The sequence below is a fragment of the Bubalus bubalis genome, chromosome 1 (genome assembly GCF_019923935.1).
Source record: "Bubalus bubalis isolate 160015118507 breed Murrah chromosome 1, NDDB_SH_1, whole genome shotgun sequence".
NCBI classification, from domain to species: domain Eukaryota; kingdom Metazoa; phylum Chordata; class Mammalia; order Artiodactyla; family Bovidae; genus Bubalus; species Bubalus bubalis.
The window spans coordinates 115,792,345-115,804,654 of record NC_059157.1 but is presented as its reverse complement, the minus strand read 5'-3'; the positions used below and the strand labels follow the sequence as shown (position 1 = coordinate 115,804,654).

At 43.5% G+C, this 12,310-nt stretch overlaps 1 protein-coding gene across 5 annotated transcripts in view; it reads right to left on the bottom strand.

Moving 5' to 3' along the window:
- RUBCN (rubicon autophagy regulator) overlaps nucleotides 1-12,310 on the bottom strand; it is a 51,553-nt gene that overhangs the window by 15,206 nt on the left and 24,037 nt on the right. The window contains exons 5-13 of one of the 5 annotated variants that reach the window (XM_025285397.3): nucleotides 11,731-11,837; nucleotides 10,529-10,679; nucleotides 9,365-9,895; nucleotides 7,937-7,981; nucleotides 5,753-5,848; nucleotides 4,930-5,045; nucleotides 3,793-4,000; nucleotides 3,182-3,286; nucleotides 1,016-1,090 (exon numbers count right to left, since the gene is read on the bottom strand). In XM_025285397.3, coding sequence (XP_025141182.3) covers nucleotides 1,016-1,090; nucleotides 3,182-3,286; nucleotides 3,793-4,000; nucleotides 4,930-5,045; nucleotides 5,753-5,848; nucleotides 7,937-7,981; nucleotides 9,365-9,895; nucleotides 10,529-10,679; nucleotides 11,731-11,837 — 1,434 coding nt within the window. The remainder of the gene's footprint in view (nucleotides 1-1,015; nucleotides 1,091-3,181; nucleotides 3,287-3,792; nucleotides 4,001-4,929; nucleotides 5,046-5,752; nucleotides 5,849-7,936; nucleotides 7,982-9,364; nucleotides 9,896-10,528; nucleotides 10,680-11,730; nucleotides 11,838-12,310) is intronic. The other 4 variants (XM_025285405.3, XM_025285412.3, XM_025285422.3 and 1 more) reach the window with 4 other exon arrangements.

The window sequence follows — 12,310 nt, the reverse complement described above, 5'->3', positions numbered from 1 at the left end:
CAAGTGGCTGACAATATTAAACTGCTAATTAAAATTTTAATTAATAAATTAACTATTAATTAAATTAATAAAAGCCTGAATTTTGTTGTTTGTGTGTTTTAAAGCCACTTTGAATAGACAACTGCTACTGGTTTTCAGTTAACCCCATCTACAGAAAGTCTACTTGTTTGAATCATAAGGCAGTTACTAAGACCAAACATTTGCAGCAGTAAGTCCTAATTGTAAACAAAGTAGAAGAGGTAGCTTTCTGAAAGTTGGCTCTGCAAATTCAAAACTCTGAAGACTCGAAGCTTCTTCTATACCATTCTATCTGACTTTTGCTGTCTAAATGTGTCAGTAACTTAGCTATAGGTTTGAATTATAATTTCTTCACCTGACCACTTCTTTCTACACTGTCCATTACCTCCATCAGCCACAATGACCATTAATCTAAAAGAATCTCTATAGAGAAGGATCAACAAGGACAATCTCAGAGAGGAGGACTGTTGGAGTCATATGAGGAAGAAGAAAAGGAGTATCTGAAAAAATGGGACAAATGAACTTATTTATCAAACAGAAACAGAGTCACAGATGTAGAAAACAAACTTATGGTAACTGGGAGGAAAGGGGTAGAGGGATTACCTGGGAGGTTGAGACTGACATATATACAATACTATATATAAAATATATAACTAATAAGGCCCTATTGTGCAGCACAGGGAACTCAGTATTCTGTAATAACCTATATGGGAAAACAATCTAAAAAAGAGTGGCTATTGTATATGTATAGCTGATTCACTCTGCTGTACAGCAGAAACTAACACAATGCTTTTAAATCAACTATACTCCAATAAAAATTAAAGAAAAAGAAAAGAAGTGAATCATTCCTGGTTGGCTTAAGTTCAGTTTTCCCCAGACAGTTCTCTATACCTTTTGGTTCTCATAACACTGACAAGTCACAGGTATGTACAAAAGCTGGTGCAAACATTCACATACATGCATGTATGAGCACACCCACGCTTCTAACACAGGCTACCTGAAAACAGCGAGGCCACTGACACTGAGAGTCCATTCTTTGACATGTGAGTCAGGTTAGATCCTTCACTACCATCTGTGTAATAATGATTATAAAAGGGGGCCTTTTAGTATTCAGACAGGAAGTAAATTGATGAGAATGACAGTTCTATACCACATGTTCCTGGAATTAGGACTTGACTTTTGCTCCAAATGCTAGCTGACACTGTTTTTAGAAATCTACATCCACAGTTAAGTTTTATATATATATATATAAATTGTTATATATTATATTGTTATTATTGTTATATATTATAAATATATATATTTAAATATATATATATATACACATTGGTCTCTGTTCAGTTTCTGGCATAGAGCTCTTAGAAACTTTGAAATTTCCTAAGTGATAGGAATGTCTATTATTCATAATGAGCCCTTTCCATTAAATCTGAGTTTAAGTTAATCAGATGACTCGTGGGGCCACATAGACAACTTCAGAAAGGGGCTGGTTGCCAGAAGAAAAAAGTAATTATAAATTAGAATTTTTAGCCCCACCTCAGGAACTCAGTCACCAATGGCCAATGATTTAATCATCCATGCTTACTTAATGAACCTTGATAATGATTAGGTTTGGGAGAGCTTCCTGGTTGGTGAACAGGTCGATGTACTGGGAGAGTGGCATACCCTGACTCCATGGAGACAGAGGTTCCTGTCTCCATGGAGACACTGAGGACAGTGTCTCAGTGTCTGAGACACTGAGGAGCTGAGGACACTTTGGGACCTTGCCCTATGAACTTCCCCTTCATGTGACAACTCATTTGTATCCTTTATAATAAACTATAATCATAGAGTGCTTCCCTGAGTTCTATGAGTCATTCTACTGAATTATCAAAACTGAGTGGGGAGTTGTAGGAACTCCCCTAGGAGTTTGCAGTTGGAGTTTGCAGTTGTAGGAACCCTGGGGGGTGCAGTTGGTCACAAAGAAGTACAGGCAGCCTGGTGACCCCACTGGCAGCTAGCATCTAAAGATGGAGCCGTCCCGTGGGATTGAACCCTAGATCTGTGGGCTCTGTGCTAACTCCAGGAATTAGTGTCAGAACTGAAATGTAGGCCATTCAGTTGGCGTACAGAAAACTGGAGAATTGTTGGAAAACCACATACCAAAAAAAAAAAGTTTTAAGTGACTATCTATTATTGTTATAAAGAGAAATCAGAGGCATTAAGGAGAACAAAGAAGGAAGACTTTCCAAAGACCTGGAAAAATATACGTAAAAACTGTATTTCTGAATGGGGGAGAAACCCAGCTACCACACCTGGAGCTGAATGGGTTCTCAAAATTAGTATAAACAGGAAGTTGGAGCCTCATGCAATAAAAGATCTATTCATCATCATGTTACAATGGAGATCTATAGACACAATTCACCTCTATAAGAAAATTACTCTTGGTTCCAGTCATAGGGTGAGAGCTTATGTCCCTGAACTGTTTGGTTTTCTGTTTGTTCATTTGTTGGTTGCACTGATAGGAAGATGAAGAAATTTATGATTTTCAGGTATGGATGAACCCACTAATCATGGGTCAACCTGATTTAACACAACTGCCTTTCCAGATAAGAGCCCCTCCTCTTCTCTAAGCAGAAGCTCATAAGAATCTGTGATTCTGCTATGCAAATTAGCGTGGCCAGGACAGAAAATAAAGCTCTACTTTGAAAAAAAAAACTTGACATTTTCCCTCCATTTTGCTTTTTCCCTGCCATGGACTCTTTTTTTCCTTTTCTCTTATGATTATAATAAAGCTCCTTTTAAACACTTTGAAACAATTTCATTTGTATTATGGGGCACAAGAGAATAGGAATCTAATTTCACGTAGGTGTGGGCCAGCTTTGGACTGCTAGGAGGAGGAATTAGAGCAAGAGTCTGACAGAAAGCTGCAATTGAGGAAGAAACTCCAGGGTGACATCAACAGCCAGCCCACTCCACTGGAACACTTCCTTTCAGTGTTCTTTTCTGCTTAAATGTTAAATAGGTTTTGTTTTTTTAATAAGAGAAGTTATCCCTTACAACAGCTGACAACATTCCATAATGAACTATACTGAAGACTCCCTATTTAGGGAAAGCTTCTTGGTCTATGATTCCAAACTGAAAGAAAGAGTTAATGAAAGCTCCCTTGAAAAGTGTTAAATCATACCTTGGATTTCAAATTCATCAACCTCATCATCAGCAGAGCCAGAGTCAGAGAACTGTGCTGAATCACGTGAACTGAACTGGGAGCTGCTGGAAGTGAGCCGAAAGCCTGTTAACGTTAAAAAAAAAAACAAACAAAACAGTAATGAACAGGACAGAAAGAGGTGTCCGACACTTTCTAGGGTCACAGGAAAAGCAAACTGGTAGGACTTCAATAGAAAAGTAAACAGAAGCTTGACTGGCAGTTATGCTGGGGAAATGGAAACCAGCTCTCGTTTCCCTTTCTTGTTTCATCTCCTTAAAAGTTTCACGTAAGCAGGAAGTACTGCTCTCTGGGAAGGGAATCTGCAACCAGTGGCCTCAGTTCTCCTCGTATCAGAAACCTATTTTTTGGAAGCTATGTCTGAGGTAGAACATAGATGAACTCCAGGACTCTGGTCTAGTAGAAAAAAAAATCAGAACAACACAGAAAATCTTTCTGACAGCAGAGGAACCCTCGGCTTGGGTATAACATCTCATATGAACATATAAAGACAGAAAAGGAAGCCCACGAGGTACCATGTCTTATCCAGAAGCCCTCAAGGCGCAGGAACAGGCATTCACAGCCTCACTCACTTCCATGCTCCATCTCCTGGTACCCGGGGAGCAGGTTCTTGGTGCGGATCTGCTGGCGACGAAGGCGGATCTTCTGCTTCAGTTCCTGGATCTCCCTGTCACTGTCTTCCTCCCCTTCCTCCTCTTCTAGGCACTGGCTCATCATGTTGCACTTCATCAGCTCGATGGCAGCGATCAAGGACTCTGATATACTGAAGTGCGCATTCTCCTGGGGAAGGAGAGCGCCAACAAGGGGACACCTCAGTAACTGGTCTCTTGGAAAGGAACTTCCAAGATGTGTGCTGCTTTCATTCCAAACACCCAGGGGAAATGCACACTGCCACCGGAAAGAAAGCTGATGGCCGGAAAATCTGTTCCGGGTTCTCTTTGCTCTTGTATCTGGCCATGCCCAGCCTTCCTGTCCCACTTTTTGCATAAAAACATGACAGAGAAGTCAAGTTTTTCCTAAACTGGCAGGCAGGCTCTTTACCAATAGTATCACCTGGGAAGCCCATAAAATGCTACAGGGACATTTTCTTTATTACATATCTGAGCCTTAGAACAAAATAGAGAAACTGATTTCAGGGACAGTCTTTATCTAAGGTTCCAGGGTCAAGGTCATGTGACTAAAATTCAAGGTTTCTTTGCCCAAGGGAGTTTTTAAGGCAAGATCAGTAGTATTTTTGGACTCAGTGAGGAGCATAAGCTCCCTGAAGAGTTATCCAAGGATAGAACTTGTTGAGCTTATCTTTATGGTGACTTCTCTGTATCGTAGTCTACATGCATGTTATTGCTGTGCGCCCAAAACCTGTTTAGGACAAATGACACCATACCCCTCTGGCCAGATCTCCCTGCTGCTGCTGCTGCTAAGTCGCTTCAGTCATATCTGACTCTGTGCGACCCCACAGATGGCAGCCCACCAGGCTTCCCTGTCCTTGGGATTTTCCAGGCAAGAACACTAGAATGGGTTGCCATTTCCTTCTCCAATGCATGTAAGTGAAAAGTGAAAGTGAAGTCGCTCAGTCGTGTCTGACTCTTCGCGACCCCATGGACTGCAGACTACCAGGCTCCTCCGTCCATGGGATTTTCCAGGCAAGAGTACTGGAGTGGGGTGCCATTGTCTTCATGGGCTTTTCAGTGGCTCCTTAGTGTCCTCACCTTTTCCAGGTCTGCACAGCTGCCGAAGTCCTGCTCAGATAGGTAGCTGATAAGGGACTGTCCTTCTGACGGTCTTCGGAACATGCCTTCTCCTGAACACAGGTACTGACTGCCCTCTGTGGGAAAATGGAATGTGGATGTCAGAAGCTCTGGCTCTGAAAAGCAAATCTTCTTTACAGCCAAGCTGCTTTGAGAAATTTGATGATTTTAATGCTAAAGATGCTCACAAGTCTTTCCCAATAATAGGTTAGAAAGATGTCTACCTTCTAAAGCAGTTTCTCTGAATCTCAGAATCCCAAAGCACTAAGTGCCTAGGTTAGAGAATGGTAGAATAAATGGAGAGAGCCTGGAGACCACCCTTTGACCACCTAAATTTAAAGATGACTTACACATCCTCCTACCCACAAAAAAAAAAAAAAAAACCTGTGCTGTGAATCAGACAAGGAAACACATGTCTTCTTCCTATGGATAATTTCAATGTGGAGTTTATCTTCTGGTCATTAGGCTCAGACACTCAAAGGCCCCTTTTCAAGGTCTCTCTCACCCACTCAGAGAGCCACTGTAGCTGGCTCACCAGACATTCACGGTGGTAGCACCCACAGCATGAGACAGTGGGACTCCTACAGCAGAGAGGAGCAAGAAAAAATGGTGGGGCCGTGTGATTTCTAGCACAGGGGTTGAAAATGATGAAGGGGAGGGTGAGACTGTATGGTGTGCACCCTCCACAGAGCTAAGATGAGCCACACAGCTCAGAGTGTGGCAGGCACGGGGGGAGCAGAGCAAAGACAACGACTGCAGCCTGGCCTTCCTAGTGCTCACTTACCATACTCCATGTACAGACAGCTGGGTGTGCTGACTTCACTGCTTTGACCAGAGTAGGACAAGGGGCCTCTCAACTTCGACTTATCACTGCAGGATTCTAGTGTCAGTGGCCACCAGGGAGTAAAAACACACATACGAGGTGAGCAACACATATATTCCCAACCTTGGAGTTTCAACATCTAACAGCTCCCATTCCCCACGCCCTCCCGGACAGGAGAGAGGGGGCACACCAACAGGACACAATCCAAGAATGCAGGAACACATGGAGGAAGGGAGGTGGGAAGTCAGTGTATTCTAAGGAGAAAAGAGAGAAAACGAGACCCAGAAGGCAGCAACACAGGCGAAAAAGAAATCAACATGGATTCATGATCGGTTCTCTCCTCTTTCATCTTCTTACCAAGTGTTTCAGGAATATCAGCCAATTTCTGCCCTCTTGATAAACCAGTTTAGAAAACAGTCCTCACAAACACAGTGCAGCTTTTCTGATCCCTTGACACTAGACTTTAGAACAATATCAAAGGGTTAAAGTCTCTAAAAAAAATACTAGGATATGGCCTCTCTTGAGCCTGAAATATAAATTTGTCATACTTACAAATTGAACCTATTTTTGAACTGGCAGAACAACAAAATAACACCCAGCAATACCCTTAAAAGAAGCATCAAAACAATGGTAGAGAAGCCAAGGATGATGGCCCTGTAACCAAGGGGCTCAGCCCCAGGGCTGTGGACTCAGCCTTCCTGGAAAAGGAAGGGAGGGGTTTCAAAAGAAGGTTACAAGGTAGGAAGTGTCTGGGTAGAAGTTTTCAAGGAATGTTGAGAACTGAAAGGGGAGGAACAGCAGCAGGCACGGTTTGCAGGAAATGGAAACTGATCTTCTCCAAAGGGAAACACAGAATTTCCCAGCACCACAGAAGGATGAGCAGGCAGAAAAGCAGGTGGGTGCCTGAGAAATGAGCAGGAACGTGCTGGGAGAATGAATGACTGAGCAGCATCCAACCCATTTCCCTGACAGATGGTGCCAATTTGTCAACTGCTCCTCTCACAAAAAATGCTCCTACATGGTAAGCAATAACTCCGTGTTCCCCTAGTGGCCCTGGCAGTGGGCTCTGCTCCTCACTACACACCAGCAGTCACCATGATGTCATGGTGAGAAATCATGACAGAGACAACCTCTGAGGTCCCTAGTCAAAATCAGTGCACAACACACACTCCAATACCAGCACCCTGTTCATTTACCAGGAAAACCCTAGTACAGAGGGAAGGATGATGTATGTGAGAAGCTGCATATGAAAAGGCTGTCCAGCTTTGCTCACTGACCTCACTACCTCCTGATGCTGCCCATTCAACTGATCAGCTCTAATTCTCAGAACTTCCTCATACTGACTTGAAATCTGTCATCTCACAGTTTCTCATCTCCTTAAGGGCAATGCTCTTCTAAACAAAAGTCTTCCAGGCTTGTCTCTCTTTACCCTCTTTGCCAGTGTCTTCAGCCATTCATCATTTTCAGTTCACCCTCACCACTCTGCCTTGAAGACACATTCCAGCATCAGTATCTCCATGCATTATGTACCCAGAATGGAACACACATGCAGTTTGAATACCACTGTGAAAACCAAAGACATAGACTTAAGTCACTAGAAAAATCTTGTGCAATGGCTGGAATGAAGGGGTAGGGCTGGGGGAGGTGGAATTTACAGGGGAAGGAAGACAGATAAAAGAAAAAGGAAACAGGGGATTCCAGGCGAGGCAAAAACATGCACTCATATCCAAGACCACAGAAAGAGGAGAAAACATATTCTGGTGTTAATTCAAGGAAAATAAAGTAATTCATAATAAGTATTCAGTTATAAGAAAAATTCTGCCATTGATTCATCATGATGTCTTAACAAATAGCAGGCCTCAGTTTCACCTCTAGGCAATATAGGATTGACAAGTATGAATTCTACCTCCCAAAAGCTGCTGAGAGAAGGAACACGGCATTTGGAAGTCATAAGCAGAAAACGTATCACATAAAAATATTGGTATCATTTTATGACCAGGTCCAAGCATCACAGCAGGACCACACTAGCCAGGCTTGATTGACACCAGAATGGAAAAGGAAGCTCTGCACCAGGCAAGATGGTCACAGAGGAGCAAAAGGAGGCAGGGGGTGGTGGACAGAGAGGAGGAGGACTGGCTCCCAAACCTGCAATGGGATCTTCAACTATAATGGTGATATTCCTGGGGCCTCCTGTATGTAGACAGACAGGTGCAGAGGAGAGTCCAGAAAACGAGAACAGAGAGTGAGAAAAAGAGTGTCTTTTTATCCAGCAAAGGTGGGGGTGTAACTCCTGAGAGGGAACCCTAGTACAGACAGAGGGATGGCACGTATGAGAAGCTGCACAGGACCCATACTCCCTCAGACCCTCCTGCTTAGGTTTTCTCTGGCTCCCTTTTCCAATGCAGGTTACTGTGGTTTCTGGAATCCACATGGATTCAAGAATGGGGAGAGGGGAGTTTTACATGCTCAAAGGCCAGCAGCCTGCAGTACAGCAGACACTGCATCTGCTCCAGGAGATGTGAAGTAAGGGTCTAACCTATGCACTCTTCACATCTAAGAAGGCTCATGGGAAGACAGACTTTGAATTGGAGGTTTCTTGGTTTCTGAACCAGTTCCAATGAGCCAACCCACATTCTTGAGGGGAAAACAGAGACAAAAGTTTGCAATTCAGAAGTTTCAGATGAGGGCCTTAGCTCTCACCTTTTAGAAATTATAAACAGAAATCAACAGCAGCTCTAGTTGTAAAGAATATCTTCCTTTTATGCTCTTAATTTTTTCTGCTTTATTTTGATATTTTATATCCAAAGCTTTTCCACCCAGAACTGGATTTCAGCACAAAGGTCCATGTTCCACTTGCTTTTACGGAGATGTTCTTACAAATGAAACCCAACCAAAGACTGCCAGATACCAACAACCTAGGAAAGATGATAGCAGGGAAACACTAAAAGCAGTGACACCCACCTTGGCCGTGCCTGGGGTGCTCTCTGCTAGCAGCTGGTGTTTGTGTGAGGGTGGTCCCAGTAGCCAAGGCCTCCTTATCCAACTGCCTTTCAGCCTGAATTACTGATGCAGCGGTCAGCCCACCTACTTGTTTACTAGGTCCCGTCACCGGACACTCACTACATCTCTAGTGTTAATCAGGGAACCCTAGCATCAGTTTGCCTCTCTCTTATTGTTATTATATTCTGACCAAACTTCTCAGGGAAGGTATTTAACAGGATTATTTTTAAAGCTCATTAGTACTTCCCCTCTGTCTGAGAGATACATTTAAAACTTAGACTATGATTAGTCACATTATCCTCTGATGCTAAAGAATTATGAAAGAATCCAAGAAAACACTTACTATTTAGCAATGTATAAACGAACAAACCTAAGTATCCTCAGAGAGATTCTGGATTTAGATATCCACATTATATTACAAACTTCTCTTTTGCACTATAAGCAGGATACTCTTCATATCTTCAGAAACATAACTTCTCTTCCTGCCATTTGAAGACCCTTAAGAACAAATCTCCCTTCCACCGGAAATTCCGGAGGCCACCTTACTGCCATGCGGTTGGTGGTTCTCATTACCTGGGGCTCCTCTGGAGGCAATGTTGGTGTCCGAATGGGAGCGAGTATGGCTCTTCTTTGTTCCTCCGGTGACAGTGAGCGTTTGCCCCTCTGAGAAGCTAGATCTGCGAAGGACACTGGACAACTGGCTCTGCCTACCTCCCTCCTGGTCCCCTAGAGAAGAAGCAGCAGAGTCTGGCTTCTGAGAGCTGCTGGAGGAGAACAAATTGGAGCTGCTGCTCTCGGTATTGCTGCTGTGACTCTGACAGCTGGCGGTCCGGCCCCGGGGGTCCTGGTTGCCAATGGCCAGGTACTCAGGCCCCTCGCTGGCATCACTTGGGGAGTCATTCTGGCTGCTGACCCAGGATGCTTCCAAGGGGCTGGTCAGAGTGCTGGAGCTCATCTCATTGGGGGTCGAGGGGGAGTCCTTGGCTAATGCAGTGATTGGAAGGAGAGGGTCTAGGACGGTTTGATCCTCTGCTGCTGAGACATGCCCTCTGCTTTCTTGAGGTTTTCGGGGCGGGCCAGAGAGTGAAAAGGAAGATCTTCTTTCTAGGATATGAAAAGAAAGAGAAGGGAAAGGTGAGCTGGGAGCTTTTGAGCTGGTATGTATGAAGGGCTTCTCCACAGCTAAGGACTGAACTCCCTAAATTGGGGTGCCCAGGACATATGATGTCACCTCAAAAAAGGTTAAGTCATTCAAAGTAAGTAAAAATTTACTGAGAAGCAGCTAAGCCAAAAGCATGAGCTCTTGAGACAGTGGCTTCTTTGCTTACCAGTATGCATTCCCCATCTATAAAATGAGCAATAATAATAACACCTACCTCATAGGACTGTTTTGAGGATTAAATGAGATAATATACACAAACTGTTGGCAACAGAGCCTGACATGTGGCAGGTACTGAAGAAATGTTAGCTATTATTATTGAAATGCCTTCTTGGTGATGTGGATTAGAAACCCAGGGGAAACTAAAAACATCTCTTTCCTCTGTTACTTTAATGATTCTACTGCATTACCTTAGGCTAGTTGCTATATCCTCTTTAAGACTTCCATACTGAGACATGAAGTGTGACAAACTACACTGACCAGAGGCTCTATTATAGCCAGTGGGTGAGCAACCACTATGTCCTCTGTTTTCCAAGGCTGGAGATACATGTCTTCACAATCCCTCACTGCCCCCATACCTAAGCTGTGGTGGGGGATTTGGTGGAGACTGGAGGACCCAAAGTAGGAATGCTGAGCATTGTTGGTTGAAGGAGTATACGCGGAACCAGGTAGAGCTGTCAGGCTCTGGCTCTTTGTCACCAGGAGTGGGCTCTCATGCTTTCTGGCAAACTATGGGAAAAAAAAAAAAAAAAGTGTCAGAATCAAGGATAGTGGCCCTCAGAGGAAGAGCACAGTATTATAGAAACACTGGCAGAAACTGGCCTTTGGCAGCAGGTTTGAACTGCAGCCAGGACCTGTAGAGACAGCATAGGTATCCTCTACCATAGCACACGACTTTGAAAGCTCAAAGTCTTGGCAAACATCACGGCTTCTGCAGCTGGAATCCTAGGTGATCAGACCAGGAGTGCTTTATCATGAAGGCAATACAGTAAAGGGCTTAAGTCTATGAACGAGGAGTCAGAAGTCAGACACACTGGGCTCAAAGCCAGGCCCTATCACAAATTATTTAGTCCAAACTTTGGGCAAATGATTTACCTACTCTGTCCCTCAGCGGCCTCCTTTATAAAATGAGATTAATGTCTACTTTACAGAGTTGTGAGGATTAAATGAGATGACACATGTATTGTGCATAGCACCATGACTGGCATGTAGAGAATATTCAATAGGTGGCAAGCAAGAATCAAAATTTTAAAACCAGGAGAGATAGGGGATCCCTCCACAAAAGAAAGAGGGCTTGTGACTCCATTCTAGCAGAGGCACTGATATTAGTGATGGGATGAGTGACCTGGAGAGTGAAAAATAAGCAACACAAAATAACAAAATTTCCTTGGAAAAAATGATTCTACGTAACATTAGGCTGCACTACATCTGATGCTCTATCTACAGTCAGCTTGATTCACAATCATCCCTCTGCTGTTTTCTCAAGCCTGCCCTTCAGGAGGTGCTTACTCAAACTAAAGATCTTTTAAGGATGAAAAAAAAAAAAACAACAACAGACAACTCCCTCCTCAAATAGACCTAAGCTTACTTACAAATAGGCTTTTCACTTCAACATATACTTAATGGTACCTCCTCTTCTTTTCTAAGTTTTCTGTTTGTTTTTAATGAGAGCCTTGCAGCTCATAATTGCCTAAGTGAAGTAGTTTGCTACACAGGGTTATATCGTGGTGAGGTCTAGGAGGCCAGAAGACAGACACAGATAATTCCTTGCCCCCTTTACCATAGAAGCATCGATCTGAGCCAGCAGGCGAGGGTTGTTCTGTTCCACTGCTTCCAGGCACTGGAGCATGGCCGTGACGTGGGCATCGCTCAGCAGGAAAGCAGTATCTGGGGAGAGAAAACTACTGCAGTGACAGAGCCCCTTAGGGAGAACTTCAGCCTCCCTATATGGCTCTGGGAGAGGGTCAGGGAAGGGGAGAGGGAAAAGGCAAAGATAAGGAGAATCATATCACTGTGGATAGAGGGAACCAGGGACAAATAAAGTACAGGAGCGGCTAAGTCATGTGCAGTATAGCAAAGGGGCCATGACAAGAGGCTACAAAATCAGAAAGACCCAGATACGATCTCTGGCTTTGGGTGATTCTGGCCAATCACCTGACCTCCTTTGAGCTCTGCTTCTCTGATTAGAAAACAGGGGTATTAATACCCAACTCTCAGGGTTACTGTTAAGTGCGTATGTATAAAAAAAATAGATAGCACTGACTAGAACATAGAAAACTCTCAGTAAATAGTATAAATTCTTTTATTAATGCTTTTTATTGTGGTAAAAGCCACATAATATAAAACTTACTATTTAACCA